General features: G+C 53.4%; 1 protein-coding gene and 1 long non-coding RNA gene across 8 annotated transcripts; both read left to right on the forward strand.

The window, feature by feature from the left end:
• The first annotated feature begins 3,176 nt into the window (after positions 1-3,176).
• LOC128088105 (uncharacterized) lies at positions 3,177-4,506 on the forward strand. The gene is made up of 2 exons (XR_008210164.1): positions 3,177-3,339; positions 4,281-4,506. It is a non-coding gene; the product is annotated as an uncharacterized LOC128088105 (long non-coding RNA).
• A 2,628-nt stretch (positions 4,507-7,134) lies between these two features.
• Positions 7,135-20,321, forward strand: KLHDC8A (kelch domain containing 8A). 7 transcript variants are annotated; one of them, XM_052698293.1, is made up of 9 exons: positions 7,135-7,392; positions 8,896-8,955; positions 9,063-9,115; positions 11,428-11,493; positions 11,607-12,020; positions 12,975-13,139; positions 14,206-14,421; positions 14,892-14,993; positions 15,169-20,321. In XM_052698293.1, exons 5-9 carry the CDS (start codon positions 11,645-11,647, stop codon positions 15,363-15,365), a joined length of 1,056 nt encoding a protein of 351 aa, XP_052554253.1. In that variant the 5' UTR covers positions 7,135-7,392; positions 8,896-8,955; positions 9,063-9,115; positions 11,428-11,493; positions 11,607-11,644; the 3' UTR covers positions 15,366-20,321. The 7 variants fall into 7 exon arrangements, with proteins under 7 accessions (XP_052554253.1, XP_052554254.1, XP_052554255.1 ...); XM_052698294.1 differs by having other exon boundaries at positions 7,135-7,375; XM_052698295.1 differs by lacking the exon at positions 9,063-9,115.
• Positions 20,322-21,351: the final 1,030 nt, after the last annotated feature.

Raw genomic sequence — 21,351 nt, forward strand, 5'->3', positions numbered from 1 at the left:
ATCTCGCTTCCTTCCCAGCATTGTGTGCAGCCCAGAAGATGCTATCTCAAAGAAGATGACACTCCTTTGAAGAGAACCCTCTGGGAGAACTTTCTGATGTATTTGCAGAATAAATTGCTCTTTGTGTGTAGAATTGAGCCATGGATCCTCCTGAGTGAGGAGATCTTTGTGCACAGCGCTTGCATGTGCAATGTTAAATGTAAGTAATTGATGAGGAGCAGTATCTGTTTAGGCTTCAGCCCTGGAAATGGACCCTGTTGCATCATGTTAAAGATAATGGCCTCATCCTGCACAGATTTAGCCATCATCAGCCTTTGGCACAGGGTTTGTATCTTGCTGGCAGCCAGGATGAGGGGATTGCAGCTACAGAGAGGCCTTGGAACACTGGTATCACAGGAATGGTGATTACAGCACTGTTCTCCTTGCCTACAGATGAGTTTGAGTGCTGTGATTAGATGCTGTGTCTGGAGGCAAAGCACTGTTCTTGTGCATTACTCGTTGCCTTGTGCAATACAAGCAGTGTTTCTTCTTGCAGCAGGACAAGAGTGCAGTGGCTTACTGAATAACATTCCAGAGGCTCTGTGTCAGACTGTAGGCAACCAGCATTGCTTTTAACCTCATCTCTTTGGTGGATTTAAGTCCTTCCATTCACTCTTCAGGAGGTTCCGTGGTGTTTCTTAGGTCTGGGCACTGTTGCTGTTAGACTCCTGTGGTCAATAGCACAGTTACTTATTTGTTAATGTTGTTCTGGTAACCCCAGGACCTCAAAAGATGGAGCATTCTCACCCTTGAAATTCAGGTGGCTTCCTTTGTGGCAATCTGCAGCTTGTGTGGTGGCCTTGCTTGCTAGAAATAAAGCCCAGTGCACTGAGTCCACTAAATCTCTAAGTGTAACCTTCTTTCCCATTAGTCGAGTGGAACATGTAGTGATGGACAGGATGAAGATGACCAGGATGAAACGTGCTTTGCTGTTTCTATGTCTCCCAGAGGAATCAGGTAATGTGCACTTAATCTCTTTTCCTCTTGCTGTCAACCAATCTCTGCTTTGGTTTGTTTTTACCTTTTGGAGAAGCTCACTCCTGGTTACCCATAGAATAACAGCCTGGAGGTGCCTTTCCTCCCCTAATGGTTTCTGTTATAGCCTTTGTGATGCATCCAAAAGGTAACACCTTGGTTCTGTAGGGTCAGTGATGAGAGCTCAGGTTCTTGAAACCGTGTCTGTCTGTCTGTCCTTCAGGACCAGCAGGAAAAGGCCAAAGATAAAGAGCAAGTTATCACCGATGCAGAAGAAAATGAGACTGGTGGAAGAGGAGCCATTGCTACCAATAGAGGCTGCAGAAGCAGCAGCTCAGGGAAAGGAGAGCAGAGCAGAAGCAGCACGGGAAGTGATGGAGCAATGTGAATTGTCTGATGTTGTTGTGCTGGTGATCGTCATCCTGGTTGCGTTCATGGTCTTCATGCACCTCTCTCTGGCTGTGGTGGTAACAGTCTGCTTCTGAGCTTCAGCCTGGGGAGAAAGAGAGGCAGCACCCATGTCAGCAGGGAGTGCAGAACTGAAGAGTGCATTTTCTTTTTTCCTCCCTGCGATGTGCAATGAGTCTGGTGGTCAATTAAAGGGCTGGGAGGAGCATTAGAGGTCAGTGGTTTGTGTGTCCCTGGCGTCTGCTCCACGCAGTGGTTCCTATCTGCTGTTCCTCCTCTGAAGCCTGGTTGGCTTGGAGCTGGGAGCTGTGTGTGGCTTGGTGTTAACTGGGCTGCTCTAGGTGGGGTCACCAAGGTTGGAAAAGACCTCCAAGATCATCCAGTCCACCTACCACCACCATCTCTCCACTAAAACCACTTAAAAGAAGGCCAGCTACCAGAGGCGATGGCAAAAGACACCTTCAAGAGGTTGCCCACCTACTGTTGACTGTTGTCTTTGAGAAGGTAAAGCTTCTCTATGCTCTGGTTGTATTACAGCTGGGGAAACACCAAGCTGGGAGGACAGGCATGAATACAAGCCATGAAGGTTCAAGGAAGGGGTTAACCACTCCGGGCTAATAGCTTTGTCCCTTCGAGTCTGGAAATGTTGCTGAAAAGGGGGAATGGTGACAGTGCCCAGTGCTGTTATATTGGGTCTTTGCTTTGGTATACAGTTGTTCCTGCTTCCTTCTCTTAAAAATAATAAAGTGGAAGAATTAGAGCAAGATCCTGGCCACGTGAGGTGCTGCAGCTTAAGCTGTGCTTGGAAAATAACCTCTCAATCTGTTGCTTGCTGGGTTTGTTGGAAGTGACAGCCACAGCCTTGGGCAGTGGTAGCAGCCCTGATACTGTGGCCAGTCCTGAAATGAGGTCTGTGCCCAGCTGCAAGTCTCATTAGAGTTGGATTTCAATTAACAGTGCATTCCTTAATTCAAACTGGGGGGAGACAGAGCTTCCTCCACCCACAGAGGAGTTCTGTTTGTGCCAAGTCTCCTCCAGCTCCCTGGAAAGGAGTGAGGCAGCGTGGGATCCTGCCAGAACTGAGTAGGAACTCATCCTCCTTCCCTGGGGAGTGAGCCTGGCATGTATTGTGCTTGTTCATTTCATTGAGCAGATCACCAACACAAACATGGAGTGGTGCAGAGGTGGTGAGCTGTGCCCCATCCCAGTTCCCTGGGTTCCCAGACACTGAAGCTGATGGTTGGGGGTATCTGTCACACCTCTGGTAACTCAGCTAGTTGGGGGGTAGCTATAATGTGATAACTCAGCTTGTTTTCTTGGCTAACAGCAGTGGAGCAGGTGCAAAGTAAGGAAATAAGGTTGCAGTGCCTCTTTGTTGCCTCTTTGTTCTTGCATGCTGTGTCCTAAAGGAGCTATGGAGGGAGGGCTGCATTGGAACTGCTCGTGATCACTCTGGGTCACTTTGGGCACCTCTAAATACAGTAATTTTTCCCTATAAGGGTTTTTTTTTAATGTATTTGGTAGGGTTTGAGGCCTTGTAATGCCTGCTTTTGCCCCTGTGAATCCTATGGGGTTGCTGATGCCCCATCCCATGGCCACTCACTACCCCAGCTCTGCTGCTGACCCATTCTGGGGACACATCATGAGCTCTCCTTCATGTCTCCAGCTTAATGCACTGCAACTTTCTCCTCCAGAGAGCTGTCAGCAAGGATGCATGCCTGGAGGAAACAGCTTGGGCAGAGGAATGACAGCAGAATTGGTGCTAAATGGGGAACAGCTGAAGTGCTGCAGCACCGAGGTCAATTGTAATCAGGTTTGCTGTAGAAGAGCTCTGTGTTCTTGCAGACACCCCCAGGATGGGCAGGAGCTGGGCTGGAAGAGTGGAAGCTGCAGAGGATGAGAGGTGGGGTCTGATAGGTGAGAAGATCTTCCTTCACTGTTGGCCTTGTTCTGCCTGGGGGTGGCTTTGCTCTGCTGCCATGGTTGTCTGAGCAGCTCAGAATGCAACCACTGCCCCTCCTGGCTTTGCTGGGCTGTGCAAACACTGCTGGAGAACCTGGAGCAGCCATAGAAGTGCTTGCTGGGTTGGGTGTGAATGGCTGCAGGTGGACACAAACAGAGCATCATGAAAGCATTGAGTGGTGGAACCTGGAATAGAACTTCCAGATACAGTGAGAACAATGAAAGCACAATGATAAGAGATTCATGTGTTTGCCCATAAAATTAGCTTAGGAGATCAGCAAAACAGAAGGAAGGAGATGCTCTGGTGGAAGTATTTCCACGTGGCAGCCTTTGGACCAAAGCATCTGAGCTTTTGACAATGCTTCCTTTTGAAACCTTATTAAAGCACCAAATACTTTACATTTAACACGTTTAGCCCCCCCCAGAGGTGAGGAATGTTCTCTACAATTTAAATGAACCCTTTTGTCCGTAGGAATTAATTTACCAACGTGTTGTGTTTCTGCTGAACCAAATCAGAATGATCCCAATGCTTTTTCCCCCCTGTGCCCCTTTCAGCCCTGCTGAATGCTCTGTCAATGATTAACCCCTGCTTCCTTTGAAGCCTAGAGAACAAAACCCACAGTCCAAAGTCCCTGTGTTTGCTCAGGCTCTGCCCATAGGCTACAAAACCCCTTCAGACACTCCTCTGCATCACCACATCGGGCTGCTGGGGCCAGCAGGTGGGATCTCCCATTGCAACGCACTCTCTGAATGCGAAGGGATGCAGCAAAAGCATCACTTTGCCTCACCATCCTGCTCCCTGCAGCTGATCTCCAGCCTCTCTGCAGGCTCTTTTCACAGCAGCTGTCTGTTCTGAGTGCCTGGTCTCTGAGATGGTGTCTCCTTGTGTTTGTCAGAGGGGCACACGCAGCTGGTGGACTTCTCCCCTTGGGTGAAGCGTTGCGATGGAGAGATCCTGAACCTCCCAGCTCCTGTCTGCCTGCATTACAGTGACTCTGTGCTGCGACCAGCTCAAGGCCCCGTGGGAGAGAGAGCTAATTAATTAACTAGTTAATTAACTGTCAGGATGCCAGACCTCTGCAAGAAACGCTGGGCAGACTGACTGCTGCCTCCAGCCCTGCAGTGTCCAACAGCCCCAGGGTGATGCTGACACCCAGGTGTGCGTGGGCAAGCACTGCTCCCATTGCATGGATTCATTGCCTTCATCCCCACAGCTGTGATTTCTTCAGCAGGAGCATTGGTTGGGTTTGTAGGAGTGCTTGCTGGCTTTCTCCCTGTCTTCCTTCTCCTCCCATTCATCACCACTTACTCAGGTACATACATGGGCTGGTCCCACTGAGAGCGTTCACTGGGTGCAGCTGGCTCCACCCAGAGATGAAGGTTGAAGTAAAACATCATGTTTTGGTTTATTTGTGTCACCAACAGGAATTCCAGCAACCTTCCTGCTGTTCCCATGGTAACAGCTGTTGGCTTGCAGGAGCTGCTCCAGGTTCCCAGCACTGCTGCTGTTCCTTTAATGCTGACATCACCTTTATCGTTTCCCAGCCGTGTTGCAAAAGTTACCTTTCCCATTTTGCAGCACAACTCTGGAGTTTCCCTGGGCCATCGCCATCCACAGGGACACAAAGCTGTGCAGTTGTCCCCGCTGGGAAAGCGGCCACCTTGTTTTCAGCTTGATGATGTGTCACGAGGATGAAAGGATGTTTGCATTGGTGTTATTGGCAACGTCAAAGTGGGACTGGTGCTGGTGCCCTGAGCCAAAGCTCTCTTTATCCCCCAGCCCACCATTCACGTGGAAATGCCTTTTCCTTATGGGAAGGCTTCCTCTTGGAGGCAGGATGGAGAGTTGCATTCATGTGCCCATTCGCACACCCCAGATAACACCGGTGCCCATCCAGCATGGATGGGAACAGACATAAAGCTTGGGGCTCTGTGTTTTCCCCAACGTTTGACCTTTGTAGAACTTCGGAGAGGGCTCAAGAATCACAAAATGGCTTTGGTTGGGAGGGGCCTTAAGGATCATACAGTTCCTACCCACTTCCCTGGGCAGGGTTCAGTATAAAAACATTTTCTATGGAGATGCCTGTATGAACTGAATTGAGCAGGAGCAGCATATTGAGGGGGAAAACCCCAACAGCTGCTGATAAGGGCTTGAGTGGGCAGCCTGGCTTAGAACTGCAGCACAGACAGCAGTGCCAGTGCTGGTGGTTGCATGAGAATGGCTCAAAAAACTCCAAGTTTGCTTTGAACCAAAGCAGCAGCAATGCTTTTTCCCTTTGCTCATCCCATTCATTTCCTCCAGCTTGTAGCCTCTCCTTCCCCATGAAAACGAGTTTCCTGCAGCTGCATTCTGGTGGTGTGAGATTTCTTTTTGCACTGTTGCTTCCCTCTGGTTGTGAGCTCGCTGTCTGCAAACTCACTGCAACCCTTCCCTCAGCTGCTGGGCTGACCTGCAAGCAAGCTGCTGACTGACAACAGCAGCCCACAAATACAAGCAGCCAATAATAGCAGGCTGCTAATAGTCCCCCCACTCACTCATTAAAACACACTTCCATGAGATCTCTTAAAATTTCTTGGGAGGTAAATGCCTCTGTAATGAATGTTGTAATGGTAGATAGGCCCCGTGCTTAAGATTTTTATTTAAATGTAAATTGAATCCTCCCACTGGAAAGCTAACAGCAGATTAAAATAGCTGGTAGGAGATGAGAGCTTGCTTTTATGTAGTCATTTGAGTCAACTTCTTGTGGATTTCCTAATTTTTGTTTTACAGCTGGAGCTGCTTTAATGTAGTTTCCTATCTGGAGCAGCATGAGACAACAGTGGGGGCAAACCTGGGCTGGATGGCCATCAGCTGAGCTTGGAGTCAGAATTAGGGGGTTTTCCAAGCAGAGCTGAGCTCCAAACATCATGAGGTCACCTGTAGGGATGGTAAAACCCCCCTATGTCAGATCACTGCTGCTCCAGGATGAGAGCTGAGGCTCTTCCAGCTCTACAGGGCACGGGTCCAAAATTGATGGGACGTACATTGAAAGGATCTTTCTCCTGCTGATTTGGCTCAGAAATGTTTTGTTTTGTGGTTTTGGGTTTGTTTTTCTGTTTGTTTGTTTGTTTTTCTTTCCTGGAGTCAGAGATATTATTCTGCATCAGCTTCTGGAGAAGAATAGAGAAGAAAATCAGGGCTGCAAAAGCCTTTCATGGACCATCAGAATGGGGAACGTTGGCTCTGAGAAGTTTGGGGCCCAAAGTTCCCTACATCCCAGTGCTGCCCCACATCCCAATGCTGCCCCTACATCCAAATGCTGTCCCTACACCTCAGTGCAGCCCCTACATCCCAGTGCAGCCCTACATCCCACTGCTGCCCCTACATCCCACTGCTGCCCCCACATCCCACTGCTGCCCCTACATCCCACTGCAGTCCCTACAACCCAGTGCAGCCCTACATCCCACTGCTGCCCCCACATCTCACTGCAGCCCTACATCCCAGTGCAGCCCCTGCATCCCAGTGCAGCCCCTCCATCCTTCCCGTTTTCTCTGCCCACGGAGCTGATCGATGCCCACAGATCAGCCGTCCCCAGCTCAGCATCCATCCCCGCTCCATCTCTCCCTCCTCGACCGCTTTTCCTTTTGCAGCCGTGGAAGGGGAGGGCCGCTGTGATAGAACATCCTGTGCGAGCTTTAGGAGCCATAAAAGGCTTAAAGCATGGCTCTGCTAATCCGCCCTGTGCACACCCGCACGCACAGCCCCGGCGGCGGCACCGAGGAGGATCCCGACGGCCGCAGCAGATGGGAGAGCTCCTGTTCCGTTCATCCCACGCCTCCTGCAAGCGGGCGATTAAAGCCCAAGGATTCCTACTCGTTTTCTCGCAGCCCCCCCCGATCCCCACCCGAGGGACGGATGCTCTCAAGCTGGAGATGCCGGCGCTCGGGGTTTCTCTGGGCTGAAGTTGAAGAGCGTTTGAAGGAGAGCATCGTGCGAGGAGCCGGCCCAGCTGTAAGCACAGCGTTCAGGTTGGGGGAGGAGAGGGGGGGGGTGGGGGTTTGCTGGGGGTTGCAGCGCCGTGCTGCTGTTGTGCAGCCAGAACGAAGCTCTGGGGTTGCGTTTTCTCCTTTAAAAAGTGGCACGAGGAGGTTGGTTGGTTGGTTGGTTTCCCCCCTCATTTTTTCCTATGTTTTGTTGTTCCATTTGTCCCCAAAAGGATTCTTTTCTGCTCCTCCCCCCCCCATTCAGGCCTTGGGAGCAGCACTGGGTGCCCCACAGTTCTCTCTCCCTGTTCCCTCTGAAGGGATGCAGTCTGAATACAGACCAACAGAGATTTATCAATGTAAGCAGAGGGTCCGTGGGGCTTAAAGAAGATTTGACCCATGCAAAGAGAGCAGCATCAGCATCAGGGGGAAAGGGGGAGGGATGCAGGACACAGCAGGGCCATGCTGGGGTGATACTATTTTCCTGCTGCAATTGCAACTCTCTGAAGACAAAATGCAATGGGAATAAACCTTACCTTGCTCTGTTCACCCAGGAAATAAAAGATGCTCTGCTCTCTTTCCCCATGCTAATCAGTGACCAAAAATTGCTGTGTCTCCCTGTCCCATCGCGTGTTGAAGCTGCTGGCATCCATCCCCATCGCAGGGCTGTGAGCCGAGCGTGAGCTCTCTGCCTCCCCCCCACCAGCAAACTGTGCGTGGCTGCAAAGGACCTCAGGGGTCTTTTCTGTTGGGAAGCCAGGGAGCTCAATTTGAGTGGCACTTTCCTCTGTCCGTCCGTCTGTCTGCAGGGAGAGGCTCCAAATGAGCTCCTTGTGAGCGCTGCTGCTTTTTCTTTGCTCCAAGGTGCCATTTGTTCCCTTTGCAAAAGCATCGCAGCTAGAAATCTCCTTGAAAGCCAGCGGGGTTATTTGCAGTGGAAAGCAAGGAGCTGCTGGCTCTGGTTGCTGTTATTTTTCCTGGTGGCCGTTACTATGGAAAGGAAACTCAATTGGGTGTGAGGAGAGGTCAGAAATAGCAGACTGAGCATTTCGTGCACGTTCAGTTTGAAATCCCAGCTGCTGGAACCCGAGTGGGGAGAAGCAAAGGCAGCAGCAGGGGGGTCATGGGGTTTCCTGAGGGGCTCGTGTGAAATTTTGCAGTCATTTGCTAACGCCTGGCCCCATAGGGCCTCTCTCCTCACTCTGCTGATGTTTATCTGTGATGTGCCTGTGCTGCCAGGAGGAAAAGCAGCTCCCCTCAATTACACTGGGGGGTGGGCGCTGCTCTGCACCAGAAACTTTTCACCCACCATCTTTCTTTGGGATCCAAGGAAATACAGCCCCAAGGAAACGATCGCTGCCTTTCCCCTCCTATTTCTCTAATATTTTTTGCCTCTTTTTCCCCCATCTTCACCAAAGCCCCCATCCTTGCAGGTGGGGATGCTCTGTGAGGTCTCCTCCATATCCTCACAGCAGAGCCGGTTTCCCCACGTTGAGCCCCATCCTCACTGCTGTGCTGTGTCATCTCTCCCTGCTCCTTCTTTCACAGTGCCGACAGATCCGAGCTGGAGCTGCTGACTCCTGCGTGGAGCTGTGATTCCTTCCCAGGGTTTGTGCTATTTCCAGCTCCTGTTGCCCCCGTTCCTGTGATGCCCATCCCCTTGTGCTGGGAACAAACCCTGCTTGGCAGCACGCTGTGCTCTGCTCTGTTTGCAGCCACTTTTCCCAAGCTGTAGGACAGCCGAGGGTGAATCTTGCATGGCACTGAGGTGAGTACAAGCTCTTTTTCTCGGTAGGGAGCAAGGTTTCTCTGTGGCAGCTTTGTTTTAACCCCACTGACAGCAAGGAGCACATGGGTGGAAGCGGGGATGCAGGAACCCTGGGTCTGACCCATCACCGTTTGTGATGGTGACCCATTTTGGGGTGGTGGAGACGAGGGTGCAGCCCTGATGCTGCTGTGAGAGCTGCTAAGGGGATGTGTGTGGTCACCTGCACCTTTGTGGGGTCTCCAAAAGGGGGGGATGAGCTGCAGCAGTGCGATGCTTCTGGGGCTTCAGAGCAGAGTTGTCCAGCATTGTGCAGGATGGGCTCACACTCTGTGCTCCCTCCCACCCATTCCACTGAGGAATATCAAACCTGGAGCATAAAAGCATCTAAATCCCAGGGAGGGGATGTGGGAAAGGGAACACAGGCAGCCCCAGATGGCAGCACTGGATTTGGGGACAAAGCCTGCCCTATTTGGGCAGCTCAGAGCCTCAGTGCGTTCAGCACAGCCTCTCCTATAAATCACAAATTGTTGTAGGCAATAAATGTCACCAGAACTGGTGTGGGCTCAGCTCACTGCTTGCCATCTCCTCCGATAGGAAAGCAATTACCATTCATTGTGATCCTAACGCAGCCATTTAGGGGAAAAAAATGTTAATGCTTCTGATGCGTTTGGTCTAATTAAGTGATAATTCCCTCTGCCTGGAGCGGAATGTGGCTGCAGTGCAGTGGGGCATTGGGTCAGCACGTTTGGCAGCTCCTACAGCACAGCGATGCTTTCCAGGTGATGCTGGAGAGCCCCAGACGAAGCCTACGTGCATAATGGAGAGCTTCAGACCTGACCTCGATCTGCTTTTAAGAGCATGAAAGGGAAAAACAGCGAATTCTTGAACTCTCCCTCTGCCAAGGCAGCCGAATTGAGGCAGAGCTCTGCTGAGCCGCAGCTGGGCTGAGTTTGCAGCTCTCACTCTGCTGTTCTTTGCTCAGCAATCCCCCCATGCACCCCCACTACTTTGAGCAACGCTCGCGTGTTTGTGTGCTGAAAAAAGAGATTTTTGAGGCAACGCTTTGCTAAGAAACAGAGCATCATCCTCGAGGTGCAGCTCTGTGTGATGAATGGCAGCACAGAAGCTGTCTGGCACAGCGGTGACGTGCTTCATCCCAGGGCTGTGCTTTATCACGGCACAGACTTAGCAGAGGTCAGCCTGCAAACCCATCGTGTGCCTGCAGATAGGAGCAGGCTCTGCTTTTCTAATGCATTCGGCCACGCTGGATTTATCCGTGGCAATGCACGACAGTTTACCTGGAGAGAAAATTAATCATTCACCACAGCTGTAGCCCAGAGCTGCTTAAACCTCCCCCCTTCCCCCTCCCCTGTGCTGCTCTGCTGATGCACATCAGAGCATGAGGTGCTGCAGACCGGGGGGAGGATGGCAGCTGTTGACCTCATCTGGTTTTTTTGCCCCTTTCCCTTTGGCTGCTGGATGGGATGCAGCTCTGCTGCTTTGTGCTCCTTCGACCCTGTTAAATCCGTTGGGTTTTGTGCTTGAAAGTGATGTGATTTTGATGGATCTCTGTCCACGTGCGCTTTGCTGATGCTTTTCATCGCTGTCCTTTGAGTCACGCTTTCAGATGAAAAGCAGGAGCTGAAGGAGTGTGGAAGTCACCTTCAGTTGGTCCCCACAGAGCAGGCAGTGGGGTGATGGGATAACTGAGAAAGGGGCTGCAAATGGGGACAAGTGGGAACAGTTCCATCCCAGCGCAGGTGTGAGAGGCAGCAGCCTGCAAGGGCAGAGACAAACCTTGCTTTGTTCTAATGGACGTTGTTACCCCAATCTGGGGCACGCAGGTGGAGATGCTCAGTGCAAAAAGCACCACCGTGCACGGTGGATGAGCAGCTGCCTTCCCTCCTCCTGTTTGCCCTCTTTCTGTCTTCCTGTACTAATTAATCTCGTCTGCATTGCTTAATGGCCGGTCTGGGAGGGGAGAGGAAGGAAGGAGGGTTTGCAGCCAGAGCTGGAGCCTGTCCTCAGGGCTGCTGGCTGGAGCCTGGTGTGGCTCATCACTGTGTCCCAGCGTCACAAGGGTCAGGAGGAGAAATGGGCTCCAGAGGAAGGAAAGCTCAGAGCAAGGAAAAGTTCCCCAGCAGGCAGAGATGCTGCAGGGCAGGGAGCAGACAGCTTGCAGCCTCCTCCTTGCTCTGAATGTCGCTTGGGGGTGGGGATGCTCAGGAAGCAAAGTGACTCCAAGCTCTCCTGCCTGGGTTTGTTTTATTTTTATTGCTTTTTTTCCCCCTTTTGTTTCGTTTTATTTTTAGGCTCAGCTCTGCATGAGCTGCTGAGGCAGACGTGGATCTGCAGGATGAGCAGAGCTGCAGGCAGAGGTACTGCTGGCATCGGGGGGGGGTGGGCAGGTGGCTGCGATGGATTTAGGGCTTGTTCTGCTCTGACTGCTGCACTCTGCATTCCTCCTGCACCTCCCCGCCGTGTTTTACAGCCTAGGTGCCCCATCAGCAGCAGGTGGATGCTGACACCATGGAGGTGGCCAACACCAGGGATTTCCAATGGAAGACCCTGGCCCCGCTGCCCAGCCGCCGGGTCTATTCCACGCTGGTGGAAGTGGGTGGGCAGGTGTTTGCCATCGGGGGCTGCGATGACAACGGTGTCCCCATGGATTGCTTTGAGGTCTATTCCCCCGAGGCTGACCAATGGACGTCGCTGCCCCCCATGCCCACTGCCAGGGCCGGGGTGGCTGTGGCCACGTTGGGCAAAAGGATCATGGTGATCGGGGGTGTGGGGGCCAACCAAGCGCCTCTGAAGATCGTGGAGATGTACAACGTGGATGAAGGCAAGTGGAAGAAGAGGAATTCGCTGAGGGAGGCGGCCATGGGCATCTCGGTGACGGCAAAAGGTAAGCAGGGTGCGGGAGGGTTGGTGTCCCCCCGTGCGTGGGGCATAAATGCTTTCTGGGCAGTGCTGTAGGGTTGGATTGCTCCTCAACCTCTTCTTCTTTGCTTACGGAGGCCTAGCCTCACGTGGTTGTCATATTTCACCAATGGACCATTCTTGGCTGCCAAATGCAGATGCAGGCAGCAGTGCGCTCTGCCCAAGAGCTGCAAGGGCTGAAGCTTGGCCGTGTTTCTGGCAGCTCCAAGCTGCAGGGCTGAAGCTGGGCTTCCCCAAATCTGCAGCCAGTTCAGGTCCCACCGTGAAGAAGAAATGGGCAGAGCCTCTGGCTGCACAGTGAAGGGGGAGAGGTGCATGACCCCAATCCGCAGAGCAGCCTTCAGCCTTCATCAGAGCAGAGTCTCTGTTCCAAACCCAGCACCCAACACAAGAGCTGGCTTCATAACTGTGGGCCCAGATCAGTGCACAGGGAAGGGAAGCACCTGGCTCATGGGGGGCTCCTGCCTCACTCCCTTCCATGAGCTTAACCACAGCCATACCCACGTTCTGTTAAACGCCTGCAGGGCTCTGCCTTCATCTGCCCATCTCATTTTCTAATCTCCAGGCACAGAGGTGGAGCTTTGATTTACTTTCACATGTTCTGCCCCGCTTTGAACAGCCGGGAGCTGGCACTGCATACCTGGGGCCAGGAGCAATGCACACACACTGGGGATCGGTGCAGATCCACAGGCAGCTCCTCTGAAAGCTGCTCCATTTATTTGCTTATGTAGCTCTAAAAGCTGCCATGGAGGAATGTTTACAAAGATTGTTCACCATCTCAGAGCTGGTTTTCCCTCTGTGCTTGGTTATGGCAGATCAACTCAGCGCAAGAGACCAGGAACAGAAATAGCTCCCCACATCCCTCAGGTGTGCTTTCCCATATTAATACTGTGGTTTCTCACCCCTTGGCCCTGTCCAGACTACAGAGTGTATGCAGCTGGTGGGATGGGAGCTGACCTACGACCACACAACTACCTGCAGCACTACGACATGCTGAAGGACATCTGGGTGTCCCTGGCAGCCATGCCCACAGCACGGTATGCAGCCACCTCCTTCCTGAGGGGCACCAAGATCTACGTGCTGGGTAAGCACCTGCCTTCACCTCCTTGGGCACTGAGTCTGCTTGGGGAAATGCTTTCCATCCTCATCTGCTTCTCGTGCACTCATACATGCCAGGCTTGGGCGTAGGGTTTGCATTCACACCTCCTCAGTAAGTAACTGCAGGAGCCCTTGTGCCCATGCAGATCCTGCAGCAGCTCAGTGCTGCTGGTGAATGGTTCCCCTCATTTGTTTGCTGCTCAGTGTGCAGCCCTGAGCCCCCCAACAAAAGCCCTTGCACTCAGCTGTTGAATAACAGTGCTTCTGTCCATGTTATGCCATCAAAGCTCTGCTCGCCTTCATGAAGGGCCAGAAGGAAAGACTTGCTGTTGCTGGGAAGGGCTGGGCCAACCCTTTTACAGGGAAGGGTTTTCATTCATCCTACAGAAAGGGAAACTAAGGCAGGGAAATGCTGCTGGAGGCTCACAGCCAAATGAGCCGTACCAGCAGCAAAGCTGTGATCAAACCCAGCAGTCCCAGCAGCTCAAACCACCGTGCAGCGCTGCCTGTCTGGAGGGTGCCACCAGAAAAGGCTCTTTTGATCTATTCTGTAGTTTGTTTGCTGCCAGCAAACGCTTTGTGGGCCCGGTAGCAAGCCAAGGCTCTGCTTCAAAGGCACACGGAGCACCCAGGCTGAGAGCAGCTGCGTCCCCTTGCATCTGATGGGGGGACAATAAGGCATGTCTGTGGGTTGTGGCAGCAGCTGCTCTGACTCTGCTGTTCTGTTGGGATCACTGCTTTGTGCCGGCTCTGAGCTCATCTGAATTGCAAACATCCCTCAGTGCTGATCCCTTCTCTGTCGTGACTTTGTCTTGATTAAACCAATGCATACCAAACACCTTCCTGCATCTACTGCTGGCTTGGAGGGAAGAGGAAGATGTGACGCACTGAGAAATGGGGTGCTTCGATCTCGTGCAGCTGCAATCACAAAAGAGGGAGCACAGGATGCCACCGGTGGCGGTTTGCTCTCATCCAAGCCCAGGAGCATCCTCTGCTGCTGCAGTTTGACCTTTGGCTGCTGTTGATCCTTTTCTTCCCGTCCCTTCACCCAGGGGGAAGGCAGTCCAAGTACGCCATCAACGCCTTCGAGGTCTTTGACACGGAGACCAGATCATGGACCAAGTTTCCCAATATCCCCAATAAAAGAGCTTTCTCCAGCTTCGTGCCCACCGAAGACAAACTGTTCAGCCTTGGGGGCCTGCGGCAGGGCCGGCTCTACAGGCAGCCCAAGTTCATGAGGACTGTGGATGTGTTTGACTTTGAGCAAGGTAGGATGTCACAGCTCTGTGCTGGTCCGTGGGTGAGGGTGGGTGCATGTGGGGATGTGCCCATGTGCTATTGGGGTGAGTGGGTGGGGGTTTCAGCTCTCACCTGCTGGTTTTTGTGGGTACTGGGGGTTAATAAGAGGAGGCAGGAGGGGGAAACATGTGGTCCAGAGGGGTTCTGCAGCTGCTGGGTTTGACAAGGTGGTAAGGAAGCAGACCCTCCCTGCACTGTTGGTTTTATTGCCCCAAGGATGTGTGGTTCCCAGGGGCAGGAGGCCAGAGAGGCAGATGGGTGATGGGGTCATCATCCCTGGGAGTGTTTAGGAACCATGGAGATGTGGCACTGAGGGATGTATTCAGTGGGCACGGTGGGGGTGGGCTGTTGAACTTGATGATCTTAGAGGTCTTTCCTGACCTGAATGATTCTGTGGTGCTGAGTGCTGCTGTGATGCTGTCTGTGCTGCCCCTGGCAGGTGGCTGGATGAAGATGGAGCGCTCCTTCTACCTGAAGAAACGGCGAGCAGACTTTGTGGCTGGCTACCTGAAAAGCAGAGTCGTCGTGGCTGGGGGACTGGGTGAGGCCCTGGGGATGGAGGTGACACTTTAAAAGCAAAGAAGAGTCATTACAGAACGGGGAGACCTGGCCTGAGGGAACAGTGAAAAGAACCCATAAGGGGGGACGGGTTTTGGGGTGCAGACAGGGTAAAGAGGTGCTTGCTGGTGACCTGCTGCCTCACTTTGTGTCTCCAGGAAACCAGCCGACCGTCCTGGAGTCTGCAGAAGCTTTCCACCCTGAGAAGAACAAATGGGAGAGCTTGCCCCCCATGCCCACCCCACGCTGTGCCTGCTCCAGCATCGTGCTCAGGGGCTGCCTGCTGCTAGCAGTCGGTGGGGTGAGCCAGGGGTTGAGCAGCGCGGTGGAAGCCCTTTGCCTTTCTGATTCCTAGCAGGGGCCCTGTGGTCCCCTCTGGTCTCCTACAGAGCTGCTGGGGGGGAAACCCAGAGGAAGGGATTGTTTGCAGTGTTTGCGCTGTGTGTCCTGCCAGCAGGAAGGGCTCTGCAGGGTGTGATGAGGGTGAGCATCTCCCTGCTGCCCCCAGAACCCAGCACAGGTTTGGAGGGATCAGCCAGGTGAGAGTCGGAGTGGGGAGAGCAGAAGCGATGCCCTCCTTGGGTGCTCGGAGGTCCGTGTTTTCTCTTTGGTGTGCAGGAAGGGAAACTCCAAATCTGTATCCAGGTGCAGGAGATTGTTCTTTTGCCTTTGTAGCAAGGCTTTTCCTGCAGGCCCATAGCTGTGACTGTCACTTTGCCAGGAGCTGGAGCAAGGAGCTGCCCGTGCTCCTGGCAGAGGGGGGAAGGGGGGGGATGAATGCCCAAAGGACTGCTTTGGTGAGAAGCTGGGTGTTACTTTTGGTGCAGGTGTAGCACAAAAATGCCTTTGCAGGGTTTCACGCAGAAATGGCCTCCGCTTAGATTTTAGTTCCTATAATTATTTGGGATCTTCTATTCAGTCGTGGGAGAAAGGAACAAAAAGGAGCCCTGCCTCCAGAGTACTGGGCAAAGGTTTTCCCATAGCTTTGATCTATAGGGAGGCCAGGGAGCAACATCCATGGCTTCTGTTTGGTTTCATTCCTTCATATGGGAGGGTTCGAGCTACCGACTGACACTCCAAGCTTTGTAGCATCATTAAAAGCTGCACCCAGAAAACCCATTCTGTGCTATGGGCTATGACTGTAGGAACAGGCAGGACCGAGGCTGAAAAAAGGGGCAAAAAGGGGGGCAACTCAGGCCGCTGTGCCGGAGCTCAGCGCTGTGTCCCAGCAGGGATGCGACCCTTCTTCCTTGCAGCCCATCCCAGCCCCGTTTCGGGGACGGCGGAGCGCGGGGGACACCGTGCGGCCAAAGCCGCCATCGCAGCGCTCACTGGGGCCCCAGTGAGCCCCGATCCCCCCCACCCCCGTGGTTCCATTCTCTCCCACCGGGCCGGGGTCCGCCGGTACCTCCAGCCCTGGTTGGAGCGGACCCGACTGCGGGCTTTGCTGGACGGCAGAGAGCGAGCGGAGCTCCCGAAGCGCAGCTCTGACAGATCCGAAAATCTCTTTGTGATCTCAAAGTGGAGATGAAAGGGGAAAAAGCAGCGACTCGGCGGCGAACAACCCGCTCGCTAATGATTTACATCCCGCCTGCTTGTCTCTGGCGAGGCGCAAGAGGAGCAAACAGCTCCTGCCCCATCCCCTGTCGTGTTCCCATCTGTGCTCTGTTTGTTTAGGCGCTGCGTTTCGGGAGGTTGTGCAAACAGCAGGAGGGAGCTTTGCATCCAAAACGTTGCTCTGTCTGGGGGGATTTGGGGCTGGGAGCGCTCACTCTGCATGCACACAGCGTGCTGACCCCAGGGTAGCGCATCCCTTTGAGAAGCAGAGGATGGGAGGGAGCAAACTCTCTTTCCAGCACAAACCCCGCATCTCATGGCACAGCAGAGCTCCGTTTCAGCCGCCTCTGCACAGCTGAGAGCCTCCAACCGTTAACGAAGTGTTTTCCTTTGTCCTTAAGGAACCTTTCCCACACACTGCACGGCCCCGTTTGATCCCCTTTTTCCCATCCCCAGGTTATTGCAGCGGGATCCGGCCCTGGGCTCCGCGTTGCCTTTGTTCAGCTGGAGCAAGGGGAGGAGGGACCCGCTGCCTTTGTCTGCCTGCAGCACAGCTGGGGGCTGCTCCTTGGCTTTCTCCTTCCAGAAACGCTGCAGAGCGAGGCAGACAAAGCAGCGCCATGGGAATAAACCCGTCGTAGGACTTAATGAAGAGATGTCAGTGAGCGGGGACGAGGCGGGGGGGAGAGGGGGAGGATGGAGACGGTCAGTAATCAAAGCTGGAGATGTGCCGAGCATGTAGAGAGGGAGAGAAAGAGGAGCTCCTGAAGCAGCAGCACAGCAAGGAGCAGGTCTGGGTCAGCCGCTTTGTAGCGAAACCCAGCTCTCATTAACGGAGCCAATCCCACTGTCTGCAGCCAGCAGCAGTCGCCCTGTGGGGCTCAGCACTCGCCGTGGGAGTGCTTTCCCCATGGCTGTGTTCAGGAAGGAGCTGCAGAGCCTTCAGACTCTTCCAGTCACCTCCACTGTGCTGTGCTCCCAGCTGACATTCGCTTGGAGACCTCTGTGTCTGATGGAGCTGTGATTTCCCCGTTAAAAAACATTGTTTGCTGTTTATCATTGGGTCATAAATGGCTTTGTTGACTCAGAGAGGTAACCGAGGAGTGGGAAGGGACACATCTGTGGTTACTTAGTGGTGAGAGATAGGGTGAGTTATCCGTATGCCAAGCTCTGCCCCAGTGCAGCATCACAGCTCTCAGCATCCAAAGCACAGCATCTGCAGCCTCCTCCGAGAGCACTGTCCCCTCCCTGGCTGCTCTCAGCTATGGGAAATCCCACATCCATTCCGTGGGCTGTGATTCCCTTACAGGAGCAGGGGAAATCCTGTGGGTTTCTCCACCCCTCAGCAGCTCAGTGCTGGCACTCACTGCTTCCGACACGCTGCCAGACACACGAGTGGGAGGATTCCATCTCTCCTCGGATGGTTTCCACAGCTGCACCTTGCATCCTGCAGCTCTGCTTTGCTGCTGCGGGAAACAGGAGGCTGCAGGAGGTGATAAAACAAGGGGGCTGTGCCTGCCTCGGAGGTGACGGTGGGCCAGGGATGGGGAGCAGGGAGGTGATTCATTCAGGTGCACTCTCCGTGCGTGGGGTTGGTTTGTGTTTAAGGCATTGCTGTAGGTATTCTGGTTGAGCAGCGCTTCTCCTGTTCGCCTCCCCCTCTGGGTGCTTCACGAACGGCAGATGGCATCCATGGGCTGAGCCAGCAGCACCTGCTGCTGTGTGACCCTGCCCTGCTGCTGGAAGGGGCTCCAATGGGCTGCCAGGGCTCTGCTAAAGGCATCCAGCAGATCCAAGGGAGTTTGCAAGCAACTCCACGTGAAAAGAAAAAAAAAAACAAACGCCAAAGGATCTTGCAAATAACTCGATGTGAAAAGGACGTTATGCATCTCCCCTGAGCAGGCATTGCCTCTGGGTCCCAACGCCTCACAGCTGCTGTGGCAGGGCTGAATTCTGCTCCTCTGAGCAGATCTTATTGCTGCTGCACATGGTGTGTGTGGTTGAATCCTACCCACACTGCTGAGCTGTGCCATGGATCATTCTGGCTTGGATAGCTGCAAATTTTCTTTCCCCAGATGCACACTGCATCTTTCCTGTGGGTGATGCTGGTTATTCCACCTCTGGCACAGACAGACCCCATTGTGGCTGGAGGGACAGAGCAAAACCCCAGCATGGAGCCCCGTGACCCAACCAGGGGCTTTGGATTGTGAGGAACAGGTACAGCAGGATGAGCCCTCAGTTCTGCAGGGCAGCCTAGCAGAAGTGTCCCAAGTGGGTTTGTGCTGCGTTCTGACAGCACTGCACACAGCTACAACACCCAGCAGGCTGCTGCTGCTGCTTGAACGAGCAGAGATGCTCCAATCCATGCGCTGCACAGCTCCACGAGCAGCAGACATGCACCAGGTGACAGCACACAACCCTGGCTGCTCGTTCCTCCCTGAGCAGCACTCCTGGTATGCTGGGCAGGGCGTCCCGAAGTGCCTGAAAGCAAATTGCAATCAGCGATCATTGTTCAGGGGCAGGAATTCAATGCATCTCACCTCATCTCACATCGGGAGGGCTGCTGCTGTCAGTCTGACACTGACAAGCAATTAAGATGCCAATTCAGTAGCGGGCACGCTTAGGCTTTGGCACAGAAGACCTGCTGATGACAAAGCACATTTGCTGAAGTTGGCCTGGAGGTTGCTGTGGCTGTTGCAAATGGTGCTGCAAAGGGAAATGTTTTAGGAATAAGTGGGTTACGACCCGGCTTCCTTTCTGAGATACACAGATAATTTGATCTGCCTTGCAGAGCCGTTGTCAGCCGAGCCATTGCGGTTTTCCAGCTCTGAATGGCACTCAGCAAATCGTGCAGCCGACTGCTGCCGTGTCCCCATCTGAACTCCCAATTCCCCAAGTTGTGCTTGCTGAAAGGAGGGCTGATCCAGCACTGAGTGGTGCTGCTGCTGATTGCTGTGCTGGTGTTGTTGCCAACGAACGTCGCCGCTGTTGTCCTCAAGCAGGCTTTGTCTGCACAGACAGGAAACTTCTTGAAAGCAAACTCTCTTATGTCTGGCTGCAGAGCAGAGATCTGCCTGCAGAGCTCCTGTGTCTCGTGTCAGACCCGTAGCGTGCACAGCAGTGTGCTGCTCTGCTCCTGCTCACAGGGAGACCATCCCTGGGGTCAGCGCTCCCTTTGCTCATCGACCAACCCTCCCCAAATGGGGACCCAGCGTGGAGTTGTGTGTGAATGCTGTCACACTACTTCCTAGAATCATAGAATCACAGAATGACCCGAAAAGGACCACAGTGAAAATCTCATTTCAACCCCCCTGCTGTGTGCAGGGTCGCCAACCACCAGACCAGGCTGCCCAGAGCCACATCCAGCCTGGCCTTGAATGCCTTCAGGGATGGGGCATCCACTGAGAAAGCTGGGGTGGAGCTCCTCCACTGGGCACTGGGGTCCATCTGTCACTGTCACCACTGTGCCCCCATCAGCTCCCCAACCCCAGTGACATCCCTGCCCAGCCACCAGCAGACACAGCCTCCCATTGTGCCCACATGCAGTGGACGTTGAGTCACAACCATGAGATACAAAGGCTTCCAGCTTTTTTGGAGGGGAGTTTGCTTATTTTTGTTAGAAACAGCTCAGCTTTTCTGCAGCCCTATGGGCGGCCCATTGCTGGTAGCTCAGCCCTTGCCCCTACTTTTATTTCTCTTCTGGATGTTCTTCACTTCTTAAACTTCTGTACATAAAGCTGCTCAGAGCAATGCATTTTTCTTTGCTCATCTGGCTGGCTGGGGTGGGATTTGTGCTTTCCATGATCCATCCCTGTCTGCAGCATATCTGGCTACACACAGCAGGAGCTCGAACAGCTCAGCATGGGACCAATGGTGCTGTGCAGAACGATCCTCCAGCCACCCATCCTGGGCACAAAGCTGACACAGAGAGTCAACAGGATGGATGGTTGGATGGCCTGAGCAGAGGATGGGGGGTGATAAACCAGGCAGCTGCGGTGGGTGCAGGTGCAGAGGTGGCCCTTGTGCTGCAATGGTGGCATTCGATGTGTCATCAATTCCTTTTCCAAAGGCTCCCGTTTGCTGCTTAATGCGTTTCCCTTCTTCTGCTGATGGATGGGGCGCCCAGAGCAAAACCCCTTTCTTCGGTGTTTTTGGAGGAGGGATGGGTTCCGCATCTACCCGAGCAGCCCCACAGCGGGAGGCCACTAATGAGAGGCGATCGTTGGCCTTTTTGTTGCCTCTGGCTCTGTGACGCCTGGCAGGGCACCTTTCCCTATCGGAGTGCTGACTGCTGTACGTGGGTCTTCATATTCCGACCACGGCAAGGATGTTTCTAACACACAGGCAGTGCTGTAACATCAATTTAGAATGAAGAAATAATAATCCAAACGCTAACAACAACGGTAATAATAATAATAACAAAGCCTAGCAGGCTGGAAGAGAACCAAGCTCTCATCCTTACGAAGCATCGGGTCGATCCGACTGCCTTTGAGGTTTACCTGACACAGAGCCAAATTCCTGCCTGACTTTCATGTCGGTGTTAGCAGACACGCAGCGCTCCGTGCTGCTGCAAAGGGAGCAGAGCTGGGACGGCTGTGGATGGGGTTGGGGATTTTCCGTGGGTTTCCCCTCCGCTGAGGAAGCAGCGGTGATACAGAAGGCCACAATAAGGGATCCTTATCGGCGGATTCCAGCCGACTTAGATCTGTGTCTCTTGACATTTCCATTAAAAAGGGCTTCCTGAGGGAGCCTGGAACAAAAGCATACCTCGGCTGAGTGTCAGC

This window comes from Tympanuchus pallidicinctus, unplaced genomic scaffold (genome assembly GCF_026119805.1).
Source record: "Tympanuchus pallidicinctus isolate F22 unplaced genomic scaffold, pur_lepc_1.0 scaffold32, whole genome shotgun sequence".
Taxonomy (NCBI): Eukaryota; Metazoa; Chordata; class Aves; order Galliformes; family Phasianidae; genus Tympanuchus; species Tympanuchus pallidicinctus.

Bases quoted from the DNA above. Each gene is read 5' to 3' on its own strand.
- KLHDC8A (XM_052698293.1), top strand. From the start codon at position 11,645: ATGGAGGTGGCCAACACCAGGGATTTCCAATGGAAGACCCTGGCCCCG. The intron at 12,021-12,974 runs GTAAGCAGGGTG...GGCCCTGTCCAG, and splicing joins CATCTCGGTGACGGCAAAAG to ACTACAGAGTGTATGCAGCT. The intron at 13,140-14,205 runs GTAAGCACCTGC...CCCTTCACCCAG, and splicing joins CACCAAGATCTACGTGCTGG to GGGGAAGGCAGTCCAAGTAC.